The sequence below is a fragment of the Setaria italica genome, chromosome IV (assembly GCF_000263155.2).
Source record: "Setaria italica strain Yugu1 chromosome IV, Setaria_italica_v2.0, whole genome shotgun sequence".
In the NCBI taxonomy this organism is placed as follows: Eukaryota; Viridiplantae; Streptophyta; class Magnoliopsida; order Poales; family Poaceae; genus Setaria; species Setaria italica.
The window spans coordinates 39,257,443-39,270,939 of NC_028453.1; the positions used below are offsets into that span (position 1 = coordinate 39,257,443).

General features: G+C 46.4%; 1 protein-coding gene and 1 long non-coding RNA gene across 3 annotated transcripts; both read left to right on the top strand.

Moving 5' to 3' along the window:
- Positions 1-2,859: 2,859 nt before the first annotated feature.
- On the top strand, positions 2,860-5,678 carry LOC101774327 (pre-mRNA-splicing factor syf2). The gene is made up of 5 exons (XM_004966352.4): positions 2,860-3,312; positions 3,457-3,629; positions 3,731-3,971; positions 4,965-5,101; positions 5,204-5,678. The coding sequence occupies exons 1-5, from the start codon at positions 3,045-3,047 to the stop codon at positions 5,429-5,431; spliced, it is 1,047 nt and encodes a 348-aa protein (XP_004966409.1). The 5' UTR covers positions 2,860-3,044; the 3' UTR covers positions 5,432-5,678.
- A 279-nt stretch (positions 5,679-5,957) lies between these two features.
- On the top strand, positions 5,958-11,563 carry LOC101774992. 2 transcript variants are annotated; one of them, XR_215112.3, is made up of 6 exons: positions 5,960-7,426; positions 7,545-7,591; positions 9,388-9,785; positions 10,630-10,670; positions 10,941-11,046; positions 11,373-11,563. It is a non-coding gene; the product is annotated as an uncharacterized LOC101774992 (long non-coding RNA). The 2 variants fall into 2 exon arrangements; XR_001163825.2 differs by having other exon boundaries at positions 5,958-7,426; positions 10,630-11,046.
- Positions 11,564-13,497: the final 1,934 nt, after the last annotated feature.

Here is a 13,497-nt window from a genome sequence, read left to right on the forward strand (position 1 = left end):
TGAGCAGAGGTTCGATTAATCAGACCAGTCCCTGAGTCTGAGCCAGTTAAGAATCGGCGGATCTTCATATGCTTGGCATTGGCAGACACTCCGGGGCACAGCACCCTGTTTGGCCATCAAAGCCGGCGTATACCCAAGTTGTCACTCAAGATGGAGCAGCCGCGGTGTCACCGTTGCTGGAGACATTACAGGTTCATGTAAGTGATACTCCTCTGGATTGCTCTTACGATATTAACCCTTTTAAAATGTGGTGTGCCAGTAGACATTCCCTAATGATGAATTAATTAGGCTTAATTCGGCTTAATAGATTCGTCTCGCCGTTTAGCCTCCACTTATATAATGAGTTTTGTAAATAGTCTACGTTTAATACTCCTAATTAGTATCTAAACATTCGATGTGACACGTGCTAAAAATAAGTCACCGGAAGAAAACGCCCCCGAACACAGGTGCGGCTCATAATAGGGCCACCCCTTTGACAAGTACTCCTGCTGCTCTTTCTGGTTGGAAGGGAAAAGCTTCCAGAATCTGCTGTGGCTCCGTGCAGTTGCAGGTCATGATGTCAGCATCAGCTTAGCAGAAGAACAGGCCCTTTGCTAAATGATACAGGACAGACCTTCATGTCAGAAATTGCTGGACCATGGAGCAATTCTGAATTTTTCTGATTTCTGAAAGGATTGTTTGAGCTGTCGAATTCAGGGTCCGGGGTCTATTTTTGACCGCGAGAGGAGAGGATCGATGGGAGAATTGTTCGACCCTGCAAGAATTCCGAGGGCCTTGGTTGTGTTTGGTTGCGGTCTGAAGCCGTCGATTTCAGGTTCGCATTCTCGTTTTTTGACTATGAGAAGGGTGGGTCCGTGGGTGCCTCTGGGTGACGCCGTGGATGACGCGGGGATGCGGACAAGCGGTCCGCAGCTTGTTGGGTGCATATCCCCCGACCGCTCGCGGATGCAAGACTACGTTGATTGGTTAGCTGGACGACCTCTCAAGCCTGGCTCGTCTCGTGCAAAAAGGACTCCCCAGCCTAACTCCGCACGTACGAGAAAAATGAGCGTTTCCGGCGAGCCAGGCTCGCTCGGTGCAAGCAAGAGCTTTGGACGCCTAGATTTTTGGCTCCACGCGTGCACGGCGTATTAGCGCGGGAGTTTATTTGGGTCACCACCTTGTTAGCACCAACAGTCTACATTAATCTCACCGCTCTCCTCTCCCTTCAATCTTATCCTCTCTCAGTCGACTGGCTCACCAAGAAACCTCTCTCCAGTCTTCCTCTCCTCTGCTCTTCATGTTCCCCTCCTTTCCGATCCACGAGAGAGGGCTTTCGATTTGCTTCGATTCACCGCCCTCCTCCTCTATTATTCGTCTCTACTTTGCATCGATTTACTTTTTTCCGCACGAGAGGAGGCTTGGATTCCATATTGCCTTTGCGTGGTTGCACAGGGTAACGAGGCATGTGTTTCCCCATCTATTTTTCTAGTCAGATTGCCTCTTGCTATTGCTTGAAAAAATTGTTGCATCTTGCGGTTTTTAGTATAGATCTACCGCCGTAGCTTTGTCACCCCTCTCGTTTTCACAGGGTTATAGTCAGTTGATTTTTTGTCCGCTCTGCTAAAAGGTAAAAAGCTAATAATTCTTCCATAAATTTCGATTTGCACACGATTCTTGTCCTTGTAGTTAGAGGGATGTTAAATCCCTGGATGCCATTCTTGTTTTCGGTATAATTTACCATGTTTAATTAGCTAGAGTAACCAAACCGCGTCTCTAAGCAGCTAGGGTAGGCAACCAAAAATAGCACCTTTGCATGCGACGAGCCTGTCTCGGTGGGCCTGGCTCTCGGATGCGAGCCAGGCCAGCCAGATTCACAAACCAATCTTGAGGGCGGGCGGGTGGTAGACTGGTGGTCGTTGCGCTTGCGCACGGCTGGCCGTGGCCGGCGGGCCGGCGGGGCAGGCGGTTGCGTGGCTTTTTTATTCATGGTTCACACGTACGCGGCGTGAGGACGAACGGAACGGAAGACAAGTCGCGCCAAGCGAGCGCGCGCTCAGCTCGCGTCCGGAGCCCGGACCTCTCTCTCTCTCTCTGGTTGGTAGTACACTAGTACTAGTCGTATTACAACTGCCGCGCACCGTATCTTCCTTCTTTTTCCTTCTAGACTAGACAGATCCTTCGTCTCCGTGCGACCGTGCTGCTGACTCTTCTTCATTCTTCAGCGGCGTGTTGTTTCCTGGGGTCCCAAAGCTTAACTGCTGCTTAGTGCAACGGCGATCAAGTCACCGTAGATGCAACTTTTGCAGACTTGCAGTGCGTATATCGTTGCAGCTGCTGCAGCAGAGTGCACACTGACTTGTTTTTTATATTTTTTTCATTCAAGGGACCAGCTGCCAAGGTCAAGTAAGGGCTGTTTGGATACGGGGTGCTAAATTTTAACAGTATCACATCGGATGTTCGGATGCTAATTAGGAGGAATAAACATGAGCTAATTATAAAACTAATTGCAGAACCTTGTGCTAATTCATGAGACGAATCTATTAAGCCTAATCAATCCATCATTAGCAAATGGTTACTGTAGCACCACATTGTCAAATCATGGACTAATTATGCTTAATAGATTCGTCTCGCGAATTATACTCCATCTGTGCAATTAGTTTTATAATTAGCTTATGTTTAATACTTTTAATTAGCATCCAAACATGCGATGTGACAGGTGTTAAATTTTAATAGGGGTGTTCCCAACACCCCCTTAAGTACACACAGTTCTACTAACGGGCCAAGTGGGATGGTCAGTGTACGTGCATTTGGGCCTGTGCGAGCAACCAAAGGAATCCGAACGCCACGCACTATGAGTCCAACTCCCACGCTCGAAACCCAAACGAGAAAGAGCAACAAAAAGCCCAACCCGACACGGCATCACCGCCGCCGCCGCCGCGTCTCCTCTCGTCTCCCCACAATCCGCACCCGAGCGAGCTTAGTCTCCGACGGAGTCGAACCGACCCTACCCTAACCTAGATAGGGTTGCGTCGATCCCCCGGATCCCGGACCCGGGCGCGCCGATGGGGAAGGAGGACGCCGTGGCGGGGCCGGCGGCGGAGGGGAAGTCGCGGCCGGAGTGCATCAACTCCTCCAACCCCTACCACGAGTGCTCCGACTACTGCCTCCGCAAGATCGCCGAGGCCAGGCAGCGCCTCGACGACGAGCTGCCCGACTCGTGGAAGCGCCCGCCGGAGCAGCGCACCGTCCACCCCAACTGCATCAACGCATCCAACCCGTACCACGACTGCTCCGAGTACTGCTTCAAGCGCATCGCCGATGCCGAATCAGGTGGTGCGAGCGACCCCTTTCCGTTCGTAGTTTCGATTCTTTTTGGGGCGAATTTAATTCGTCGCCAAGGTTTTTGAGAGGTCAATTCGAGTCGTCATTAGGTTGTTGTTTGCTTATCGTCTGCTTGATTGACATTGTTATTAGGGTTGGAGCGTGGGGAGCCACAACCGCCTTCTATTGGTGCTGGCACATCTGACGCCGCAGATCAGCAACCTGATGATAATGATGCTGAGAAGGAGGAGGACGCTGGTGCTGACGATGGTTACCCGCAGATGACTGAAAAGCAGAAGAAGCTCTTCGAGCTGCGCCTTAAAATGGTATGGTGAATCGGTGATTCCAAGCTTTCTTTACCTAGTGTATCCTTTTATTGTCCCGCTCCATATATCCACTCATTTCCTCTATGTTTGATTCCCTTCAGAACGAAGCAAGGAAGGCGAACCAGCAGGCGATGGTTGCTGAGAAGAAGAGGATGGAGCCTCGTGGTGAGAGTAGAGGTGTTTCTAAGCAGAAGTGGCTAGAGGACAGAAAGAAGAAGATCGGAAAGTTGCTCGACTCGAATGGCCTTGATATGTCAAAGGCTTACATGCTTGATACACAGGAGACAGCGGAAGGGAAATACAAGAAATGGGAAAAGGAACCTGCACCTTATGGATGGGATGGTGAGCTCGTCGCTTTGCTCATAAAATCTGCAGTGGTTTGACTCATATAGATAAATGAATAATTGAATATTATTCCATTGAAATTTCAGAAGAATGCATATACTGGCAAAAGCTGATAATATGACTGTTTGTTTATTGTACAACTGCTCTCCTGTGTGCTGTTTAATATCTGGTGAATTGTTGCCTTTTCTGCATTAGGATCTAGCTTGTATGTGCTTAGGAGAATGTCTGGTTAGGCATTACTGTGGTGGTCCTTTTCCTTTGGAGGATTCTTATCTATGATAATTGTCTTACAGTGTGAACAGTTGTAACATATAGGTGGTGTTTGGTTAGCTCAAATGTAACGTAATATGATTACTGAAGGTAACGAATCCCATTACATATGTTTGGTTGCGGTAGTTTGTAATCAATTGACATGTAATCGAATACCTTACCTAAATAATATCTATACAAGCTTGTTACCCCTCCTCCCCCACCGTAATTAGATACAACACCCACACCGTAATCAGATACAACACCCACACCGTAATCTGATTACGTTACCAGAGTGCAACCAAACAAAGAGGGTAATCACCCATTCCACCGCCAAATACACTGTAATTTGATTCCCTTTGCGTTTACGTTACCTTAGTACGAACCAAACACTATCATAGATATAATGGTATTATAATCATAAGACACAGCTCACTGAATAACTTGGTTTGTCCTTCATATGCCCGTTGGACCAGAAAAATAAGCTAAGTTTGTTGGCAACATAAGGGGGAAATATATCTTTCTTTTGTAACCATTTACTTGCTACATAATATTCTATGCAAACCATATATATTGCACAACTGTTGCTATCTGAGTGTCATCTTTTTGTTTATAGTACCATTTACGAATTGCAATACTTAATCTTTTGTACAAGTATATCTTAAGTCTGGGGACTCAGAATTTGGCTTTCTGTATTCGAATCTTTTCCCTGCATCTGAGAGATTTTGCTTATGCTTGCAGTTTTCAATCAAAAGACCTTGTATGATGCATACAAGAAGAGGACCAAGAACATAGAGGTTGACATGGATGCTTACAATAAAGCTAAGGAAGCTGATCCTGAATTCTACCGTGATGCCTCGAGTCTCCAGTATGGGAAGGTACCGTCATATCACATCAACAGATACTTTTGTAGTCTTTTTTTAAGGCCCCTGTGCAAATGAAACGAGCCCCTAAATCGATTGGTGTTTTGTGTTGCCCAGGTCTCAAAGGTCCCAGATGAAAACATCGACAAAATGGTCAAGGAGCTCAAGGAGCGTGAAGAGAAGCGGAAATCATTCAGCAGGAGGCGCAAGTTCAACGAAGACAAGGACATCGACTCGATCAACGACCGGAACGAGCACTTCAACAAGAAGATCGAGCGGGCCTTTGGCAAGTACACGCTTGAGATCAAGAACAACCTGGAAAGAGGGACTGCCTTGCCGGATTAATAAGCTTGCGCAACTCTGTCTTCTGGCGTTGGAGCTAACCACTCAACTCTGAGCGAGTGGACCTGTTGTTTTTCGTGGCAGTGATTACTTACCGTGCTTGTAACTTGTGGCTGACAGTTTCATTTGGAATTGTAAGGTACCCACTGGGTTGTAATGCCGGGAAGGCTGATGCTATGTACAAACAGTTTTGAGTTATGTATTCATGTGAGCTGAATGAGTAATAGTTGTGTGGTTCCTTTTATGTTTATAATGCTGCCCCGAAGCGTGTCTCCATTACCGGAAGAAATTTAAGAATGAAGGAATCGTTGCTTTACGTTAAAAACTGTCTTGTTTTTTACTTATTTGATCCCAGCCGGACAGTTTTGAGTTTGACTGGACGTCTGACCGAATATGGTTCTGAATTGTGCTCTCTGTTACCTTGTGTTTCCATGCTGCTATACAGGAATGTAGCACGGTGTAGAGCAGCATTGCCATTGCAGGCAGAAGCAACAGAAGCAAACGTAAAATCCAAAGCAGGCAGCTCCTGTCATCAACTCAGCATAGCAAGGAACTAAAACAACCTGCACCGCGCCATCGCTCCTGAACTCCGACGCCGGCCACCGCGTCCGCAGGCACCACCGCCCCAGTGTGTCTCCCATTCTCACCTCGCTGCCGCGTGCCCTCGCCACCAATCACCGCCCGGCGTGCTCCGCGCCAGCCTTCCTCATGTCGCCGCCGCGCCTGGACAACCGCTGAGCGCCTGAGCCACGGATACTCGGATAGCCCCGTTCCCGGTGGCCTCCTTTTGCGCGCACCCGACGAGGCCGCAGCTTGCAGCGCCGGCGGCCGTCGCCGCCGGTCGGTGCCTGTCCAGTTCGCGAAGAACAGGGGGTGATCGGTATTTCAAATAACGACCGCCTTCTCTTTTTCGGTTCTCCCACTCCCGAATTCATCTGAGCTTGAAATTTCGTGGGATGATGCAGCTGTACTTTCTCCTCCTCTACAATGTTTTTGTTGAATCTTTCGTGGAGAATTGAATCGTTAATTTGGAGCGCAATTGAGGCAAGGGGTTGGTCGGGATTTCAAATAACACCCCTTGCACTGTTGCACATTTATCTCTTTTGTTTCTTTCTCTGCCCGATGAATCTGAGCTTGAAACTTTGCAGGATGCTGCGGATCCGTACTCCCTGTCTCTGAAATTTTTCTTAGAATTTTCGTTATGGTTTTGGGGCGAACAAAAGTGATTTGCCGGCTGCGCTGTGCAGCGGCAGGGGAGACCATTCGTAGACATGCCGCTTCCTGAGCTCGAATTCAGCATACGCCGAAGCCTGCAGACGCTGAAAGGAAGTTGGATACGAACTGGTTCTCCGTCAGGAAGAAGGGCCACCGGTCCCGGCAGGCTCGTACGTCGGCCGTCGCCGGCGGCGGCAGGAGGACCGGTGGGCGGTGGCCATTGCATATTTTACAAAGACCTCCCTAATTTGGATCGCGACTATTAATCGCGATCTAGTATTTTACGGATAACCCCCTAAATTTGATCGCAACTATTGATCGCGATCTAATATTTTACACAAAACCCCCTAAACTGGATCGTGATTAATAATCGTGATCCAATTTGTTATAAATTGCCCCCTGGTTTTGCTTCGCTATCCTCCCATGGTCATGACCGTCGCTCCCCATGCCGCCCGCCGCCGGCGATGTGGATTTTCCAGCGATCCGTAGCCATATGTGCACGCATATCTCCCGCACAACCTTCCTTTCCCCTTGCTCCTCCACCCGCGCCGCCCTCCTCATCTTCTCCGGTACCGGCGGGCGAGGGCGAGATATTCCTGACTTGCTGTCGTACGCGCTGCTGATAGAGATGGGTTCAGAAACCAGCTAGGTGAGGTCCGGAACGGCGACTTCGCTGCCTTCCCCGCTGTTCAGTTGCCTGCACCATCGTTGAGCTCAACGAGGGGGGTGAGGAGCTGCATCCATGTCCGGATCGATCGATCCTCGGCTTTGGAGATGCAGAAGGTAACGCCCCACTTGCGTGTCGGATTTTTCTTAGGGTTTGATTTGATTGGCTATTTGGCTGCAAGGATGGTTTTTTTAATTAGCTTCTGATTTGGTGGCCTTGCTTCGTTGTGCGCAGAGTGAGATGCTATCTCCAAGTTCAAGTCGCAAGTGCAGAGCTCGCAGGTATTGTTCAAAGCTAAACAGTTAGGTCGCGAGTATCAGCTGTTCCTGGATTTTCATTGAAATTGATCTGGGAGCATGTACATGTTCCACATAAACTGTTGCTGGCTTTCCATTGAACTTGATTGCATAGCTTTAGCATTTTTTTTTTTTGGGTGAAGACACTTAGCATTGGTTTCTCTCTGGATTGTCTTAGAATGTTCCATTTGAACACTACTGGAATGTACTGGAATGAAGGTTTATATAACCCTGCTTAGAGCTGCTGTTCATTCCATGATGGGGCCCTTGGTACTTTGTGGAATCATGTGTGGAAATGGGGATTATGGGTCGCTATGATCATTTGATGGGTATCAGATTATGATTGGTTGTTATATCTTGATCATTTTGGCCATCTTAATTTATAATGAGACTGGTATATTGTTGCTCGCATTTATCAACACTTGACCTTTTATCCTGAGGTAAGATCAGTGATCTGAGTTTACCTTGAAAATTTTATTATCACATGACCAAGCTACATTAGTTCAGGCTTATCAGATTCACTACTTGCCTTGCAACAGTCGCTGCACTCTTGCTTGAATCAGCTTACATCCTCTCTGAGGATTTCAACAAATGTCTGATATCTAATAATCTGGGCATGCCAGCAGCAAATCTGGGGAGGAATAAACCAACCTTCCTTGTCAAAATGATTATTAACACTGCAATGCGGACATGCATGTTTGAAATAGTTATCATCATTTTTGTTGTGCAGTGCGCCACTTTTTCTTATTTTGAACGATTGCTTTCAATTTTTAGGCATGTTTGTTTCATAGATGCTTCCTGAACATTTTATAATTTCCTGTGCAGAAGATAACTCAGTTCTAATCCATTATATTCTTATGCAATCGCAGTTTTTCCGTTTGGTTCTGCTATCTACTGTATATTTTTATAATGTTTTGCAAAATAATTTTGAGAAACATTAGAGATGTGCTATGTTAGACCCTCCCCCTCAATTGAGTAGCTGACATTTATGGCATACCGCAGCACTCTGAACTTCAAGAATGTCTTGCTCGTTGTGCTCAACGCTCATTGGCTGGACGTGTTACCTAATCTTTTATTCAGCTTATCATGCAGTATTGTTCAGATAGACCGATACTTCTTTTTGTGCGTGTGTTCTGGATGTCCTGGCATGTCTGTCTGTATAGGAGGGTCATATTATTGTGCCCATATGCAATCATATGGAAATACTAGTGGCCATCATTGTTTCAGCTAACTGTCAGTCTGCATTGAGCTATCCATTATCTAATTTGAAAGACCAATCTGATGCAATTTTCAAGAGCAATTTTCAAGAGCAGTCCTACTCATACTTCTCTCTCTTTCGGAGTGCGGCATTCCAGAAATCCTGTCTAGGGTTTAAGGGGCAGAAGTTACATATCTACTACCCTGGTTTATATCCATGATGCTGGATTTTTTTTTATTGTGATTCTAGCTTGAGATTTGGGAATAAAAGGCATTGTTGTTGTTGTCATTGCTGTTGTGTGCTCCAAAGAACAGAAACAGACTGCAATGTTTTAGCTAGACCTAGTATACAGAACTGCATATTTCAATTTCATATAATTGAGACGAGTAACCTACAAACAGTTCTCACTTTTACTGTGCACCGTGTTCACATGGATTACAGTTCAGATGTCGTGTATTGCTGCTTCTCTCTTTACATTTTCAGCTTTTGAAAATGCTGTCTTGAGTATTTTGTCCTGTATTTATATTTTTTTTTGTAATGGTTTCAAGAGGCAATCTCTAAATAGGACCTTTGCTTTCTGCAGGAAAACCATTCCTCTTTGCTACAGCAGGAAACAGAGAAACTTCATGGAGATATTGATAAGATGAGGAGTGAACTTCAAGGGGATGGGGGTACGACGGCTAGATGGCTCCGATCCGACCCGGAGTCCATAGCGACGGCCATATAAATAAAAGGGAATAGACGAGAGAGAAGGGGAGTTGCGAGCAGATTCAATCCACCGGTGTTGTTTCGCAGGTTTCGTTCGTCTTTCGGAGAAGTCGCCGTATCCATCCGATTTGCGGTGGTGGGGGCATGGCCGCGGCACTTCAATGCCTGGTGAGGAAGATGGCACGCGCACCACCGTCGCATCATCCTCGACTCTACTCGGGGCTTGGTCGCTCCTCCCCTACCCCGTCCTCCCCACCGCCAACCAGCATCAAGGTATGTATCCGCCTGCAATCGGCGGTGCTCTTCGATTTTTGTACGTATTTCGTTCTCTAGGTAGTTGAGATCTACTCTACCTACCTTTATTATAAATCATCATCCTGGCTATTATAACCTCTTAATTCTTCCACAATTGCAAGCCTCACATCAGTCAAATCCAAACCAATCCACTAGTCCATGTGCAAAAGGCAAGCAAACCAATCTAATCTACTTTTTCATGCTATATCACCACGGTTTAGCATCCGTTTCCAACCATTCAACCAAGCACTCCTTCACGGTTGTTTTTTCATGTAATTCGTTGTTTAGGCAATGAGATCAAAATAGCCTGAAAGGGGTGCTGCAGATCGATGAAATCTGTGCTTCATCGAGCAGGATAGTTTGTAGAGGGTGTAGCTCCTGCGCAGGCTCGCCATGCCTCCTCCCTGCATAACAGTGTGATGGAGCTCTCCGCGCAGGGCCTTGCCAGAGAACACTGTCTCTATCTCTATACCCACTAGTCACTTCCTGCTTCAGGGTGGTCCAGAAAGGTTTTTGTTTCTTTTTCTTTTATTTTTGACTGGTGGACCTCACAAACAATGCCCCTAGGGGATCAGTTTTTTCCCATGGGCTGAAACCATGTTAACCTGAAAGTTCAAACTCATAAACAATAACAAAATCTTTTGAGTTTGAAACCAAGGTAAACCACCTTTGTAGTATATTCTAATAGAGAATAATGGTTACAGCTACATTAGAGATCATGCCATTGTCTATGTTGCAATCTTGTACATGCCATTGTCTATGTTACAATCTTGTATTCAATTTCTTTTGTAATGTTGTTTGATAGTTCTTTACTTTTCGTCAGGATCCTACACTGGACAAGGAAAATCTCATTAAATTGGAACGGTACAACCTCCTGTTCCTTTCTCTCTCTCTCTCTTTTTTCTGGTTCTCATCCAACATGTCATCAAGTCACAAATTGTCAATTTTCACTATGTAGAGTCATATATCTGCATTATTTCAATTTTAGGAGCTGTAAAGGTTTATTTGATAACTGATAAGATATTGTTACTTGCATTTGTGATTTTCTGCGCAAAGGCACAATTCATAACGACTACAAACACTTGCGTTTGCATTTTGATGTTTGGTGGTTCGCTTTATTTTACTTTTGTTAAGCCGAAGTTGAACGAACTGAGGGACAGAGTAGAAGCTCTTTCTAGAAAAGTAGCAAGGTTGAAGAAGGAAGAGGACGTAAGACAAGCCAACAACATGCAAACCTCAGGTATTTATTTCATATGCCCTCCTTTTCTTTTGCTTGGCTTAAGCTATGCAAGCATTAAGAATCGAATTTTGTTATCATTGGTGAATTATTAGCATGACTATTGATAGGGGAGGGAATATCGATTAAGAGAAACTACCAATGAACATAAATGAATGCAAAATATCTTACTATTTTACATCTTGCTGTTTGAGAAGGCATATGCGAACTGCATCAGTATGGTGTTTAGCTTGGTTAGGAACACATAGTTTTCCTTTTAGCTATCGTGCATTAATAACATATATGTTGTGTTACATTTAATATTGCAATTGCTAACTTAACATGTGCAGCAGGAGGACATGAGAAGGATCCTGGTGGCCACCAAGCTTAGATGAGGCCTAGAGCACGGGGCAAAAGAGTTGAGATGAGAGGCTTTAATTGTGCTCGTTTGCCCTTTTGTTCGATCTCGGTTAGGATATTGTAATGCTAGCTGATAATGATCTATGTTAATTTTTTCTTTTGGTGCCTGCGCCTTCTTTTTGTTTGTGGGGTTGTTGCGTTGGATGCCATGCAACCGAATTCGTTTGCTTCCTGAAGTCTTGGGAGTCATGTTGCTCCTCTGGTGAAAAGTGAAAAAGCTCTACAGGTGATTGCTCATGCACAAACCGTGCCCAGCGTGTGAGCATTCACAAAGGTTTGCTCTGAAATCACTCCATGCTCCACCAGTTGCGCCTCGAACCCCCCAAGGCGTCCCCCGGCGGAGAGTTCGCCGCCTTCCCCATTAGGGTTGGCGGGCCAAGCGCGCGGAGAGAAGCGGAGCCAGCCGCCGCGGAGTCCCCTCCCCAACCCCAATCGCCGGGTCCTCGGCTCGATCGCCTCCACCTCCGCCCCTCCCAGCCCCGCGCGGAGGTATCCCTCGGCGGAGGCGGCCGCCGCCTTCCGCACGGCGCCCTCGTAAGGCTTCGGAACCTCGAGGAGAGACACGAATCAGGAGGACCGCCGCGGTGGTGGCCCGGCGAGGCGGACCGAACGAATCCCTACGCGTGGTTCCTCCTCCCGATCGCCGCCCGCTCCATTGGTGAGAGAGGAGAGAGAGGCGTTTGGGGGCGGCCGCCGCTGGGCGGGGGGCAAATCGAAGCTTCGGCTCGATTCGATTCAGGCAGCAGCAGCTTGCCCGGACTGACGACGGGCCCTAATCATCCCCAAGATGGGTCGCTCACATGGGCTTTATTGGGCCTTGTTCGGCTGGAAAGACATGGCCTTTCGGCTTGCTTGCCTATCATGGGCCTCGGCTCAGAAAACATGCTACTCTTTCACTACTTTTAAATTTCTGATTAAATCCTCCTCCGTTATGCTTGGGGTAGGTGCTGCTGGATCATGCATGCGGCCCCCAAAATATAAGAGTATAATAGACAGGTGCCGGCCAACGTGAGGGGGAGCAAAAAGGTCACCTTTGTTGGCGAGCGGACTACTCGATCTGTCTTTTGCGCATATTGTATTGCAAAAATATTGTATGTTTGGCATGCATCACGCATCATCAGGCTCTAGTTTATTGGCCGACTAGGAGAGACCACGTATACAAATGGCCAGGCCGGCAGCTGTGGATGGAGCACTTCGATAATACTATTGTATACTACTCCCCGTTCTATATGGTAGGTTGTTTTAATTTTTTAGGTTTAGATGTATAATAATATCTATAAATCTAGAAAAGTTAAAATGACTTGCAATTTTGGAACTGCTTGAAGCATTCGTTGAGCTATACATATTTTGGCTGCAGCGTTGAGGTTGATAATATACATAGAAATAATTAATGAGCCGAAAAGTTTGGACTTAACTAGTAGTACTCCCTCCGTTCTAAATTATAAATCGTTTTATCATAGATATTATTATGCATCTAAACATACCCTATATCTAAGTGCATAGCAAAAACTATGCATCTAGAAAAGCCAAAACGACTTACAATTTGGAACGGAGGGAGCAGTACTCAATTGGTTACCTTTGCTGGCCACCGAGGAATTGTTCTTATTAATCGATTGCTTGAGGTCCAAACGGTCAAGGAGCGTGAGGTCGATCGGAATAGGTCAATAGGATACGCGTGCAGTCTGGTGATGCTAGCTAGCTGCTACGGCTGCTTATAATTATATAATTGGTGCGTCGTCGTTATTGGCTGTTGACGTCTCGCATCTGAACTCTCGTTGACATGTGGGGGCAAGTTGGTGAAAAAGCTATGTTTGGCATGTTCTAGGGGACAGAGTTTCGGCTTAGCAGCTGTGCATGTGTTTCGGGTATCTGCCCTGTTCCTTTCTGATAAGGTGCCCTCCACCCCCCATATGTGGTCACCGGTCATGCATGTTTGTTGTATATTTGTGTGTAGGAGAAAAAAGAGGATATCAACAGCAAAAGTGTTGTACACCATTTTTGCATTGTTATAAATTTGTTGCTTTTATATTTGGTGGTTTGTATGAGAACCTGAGG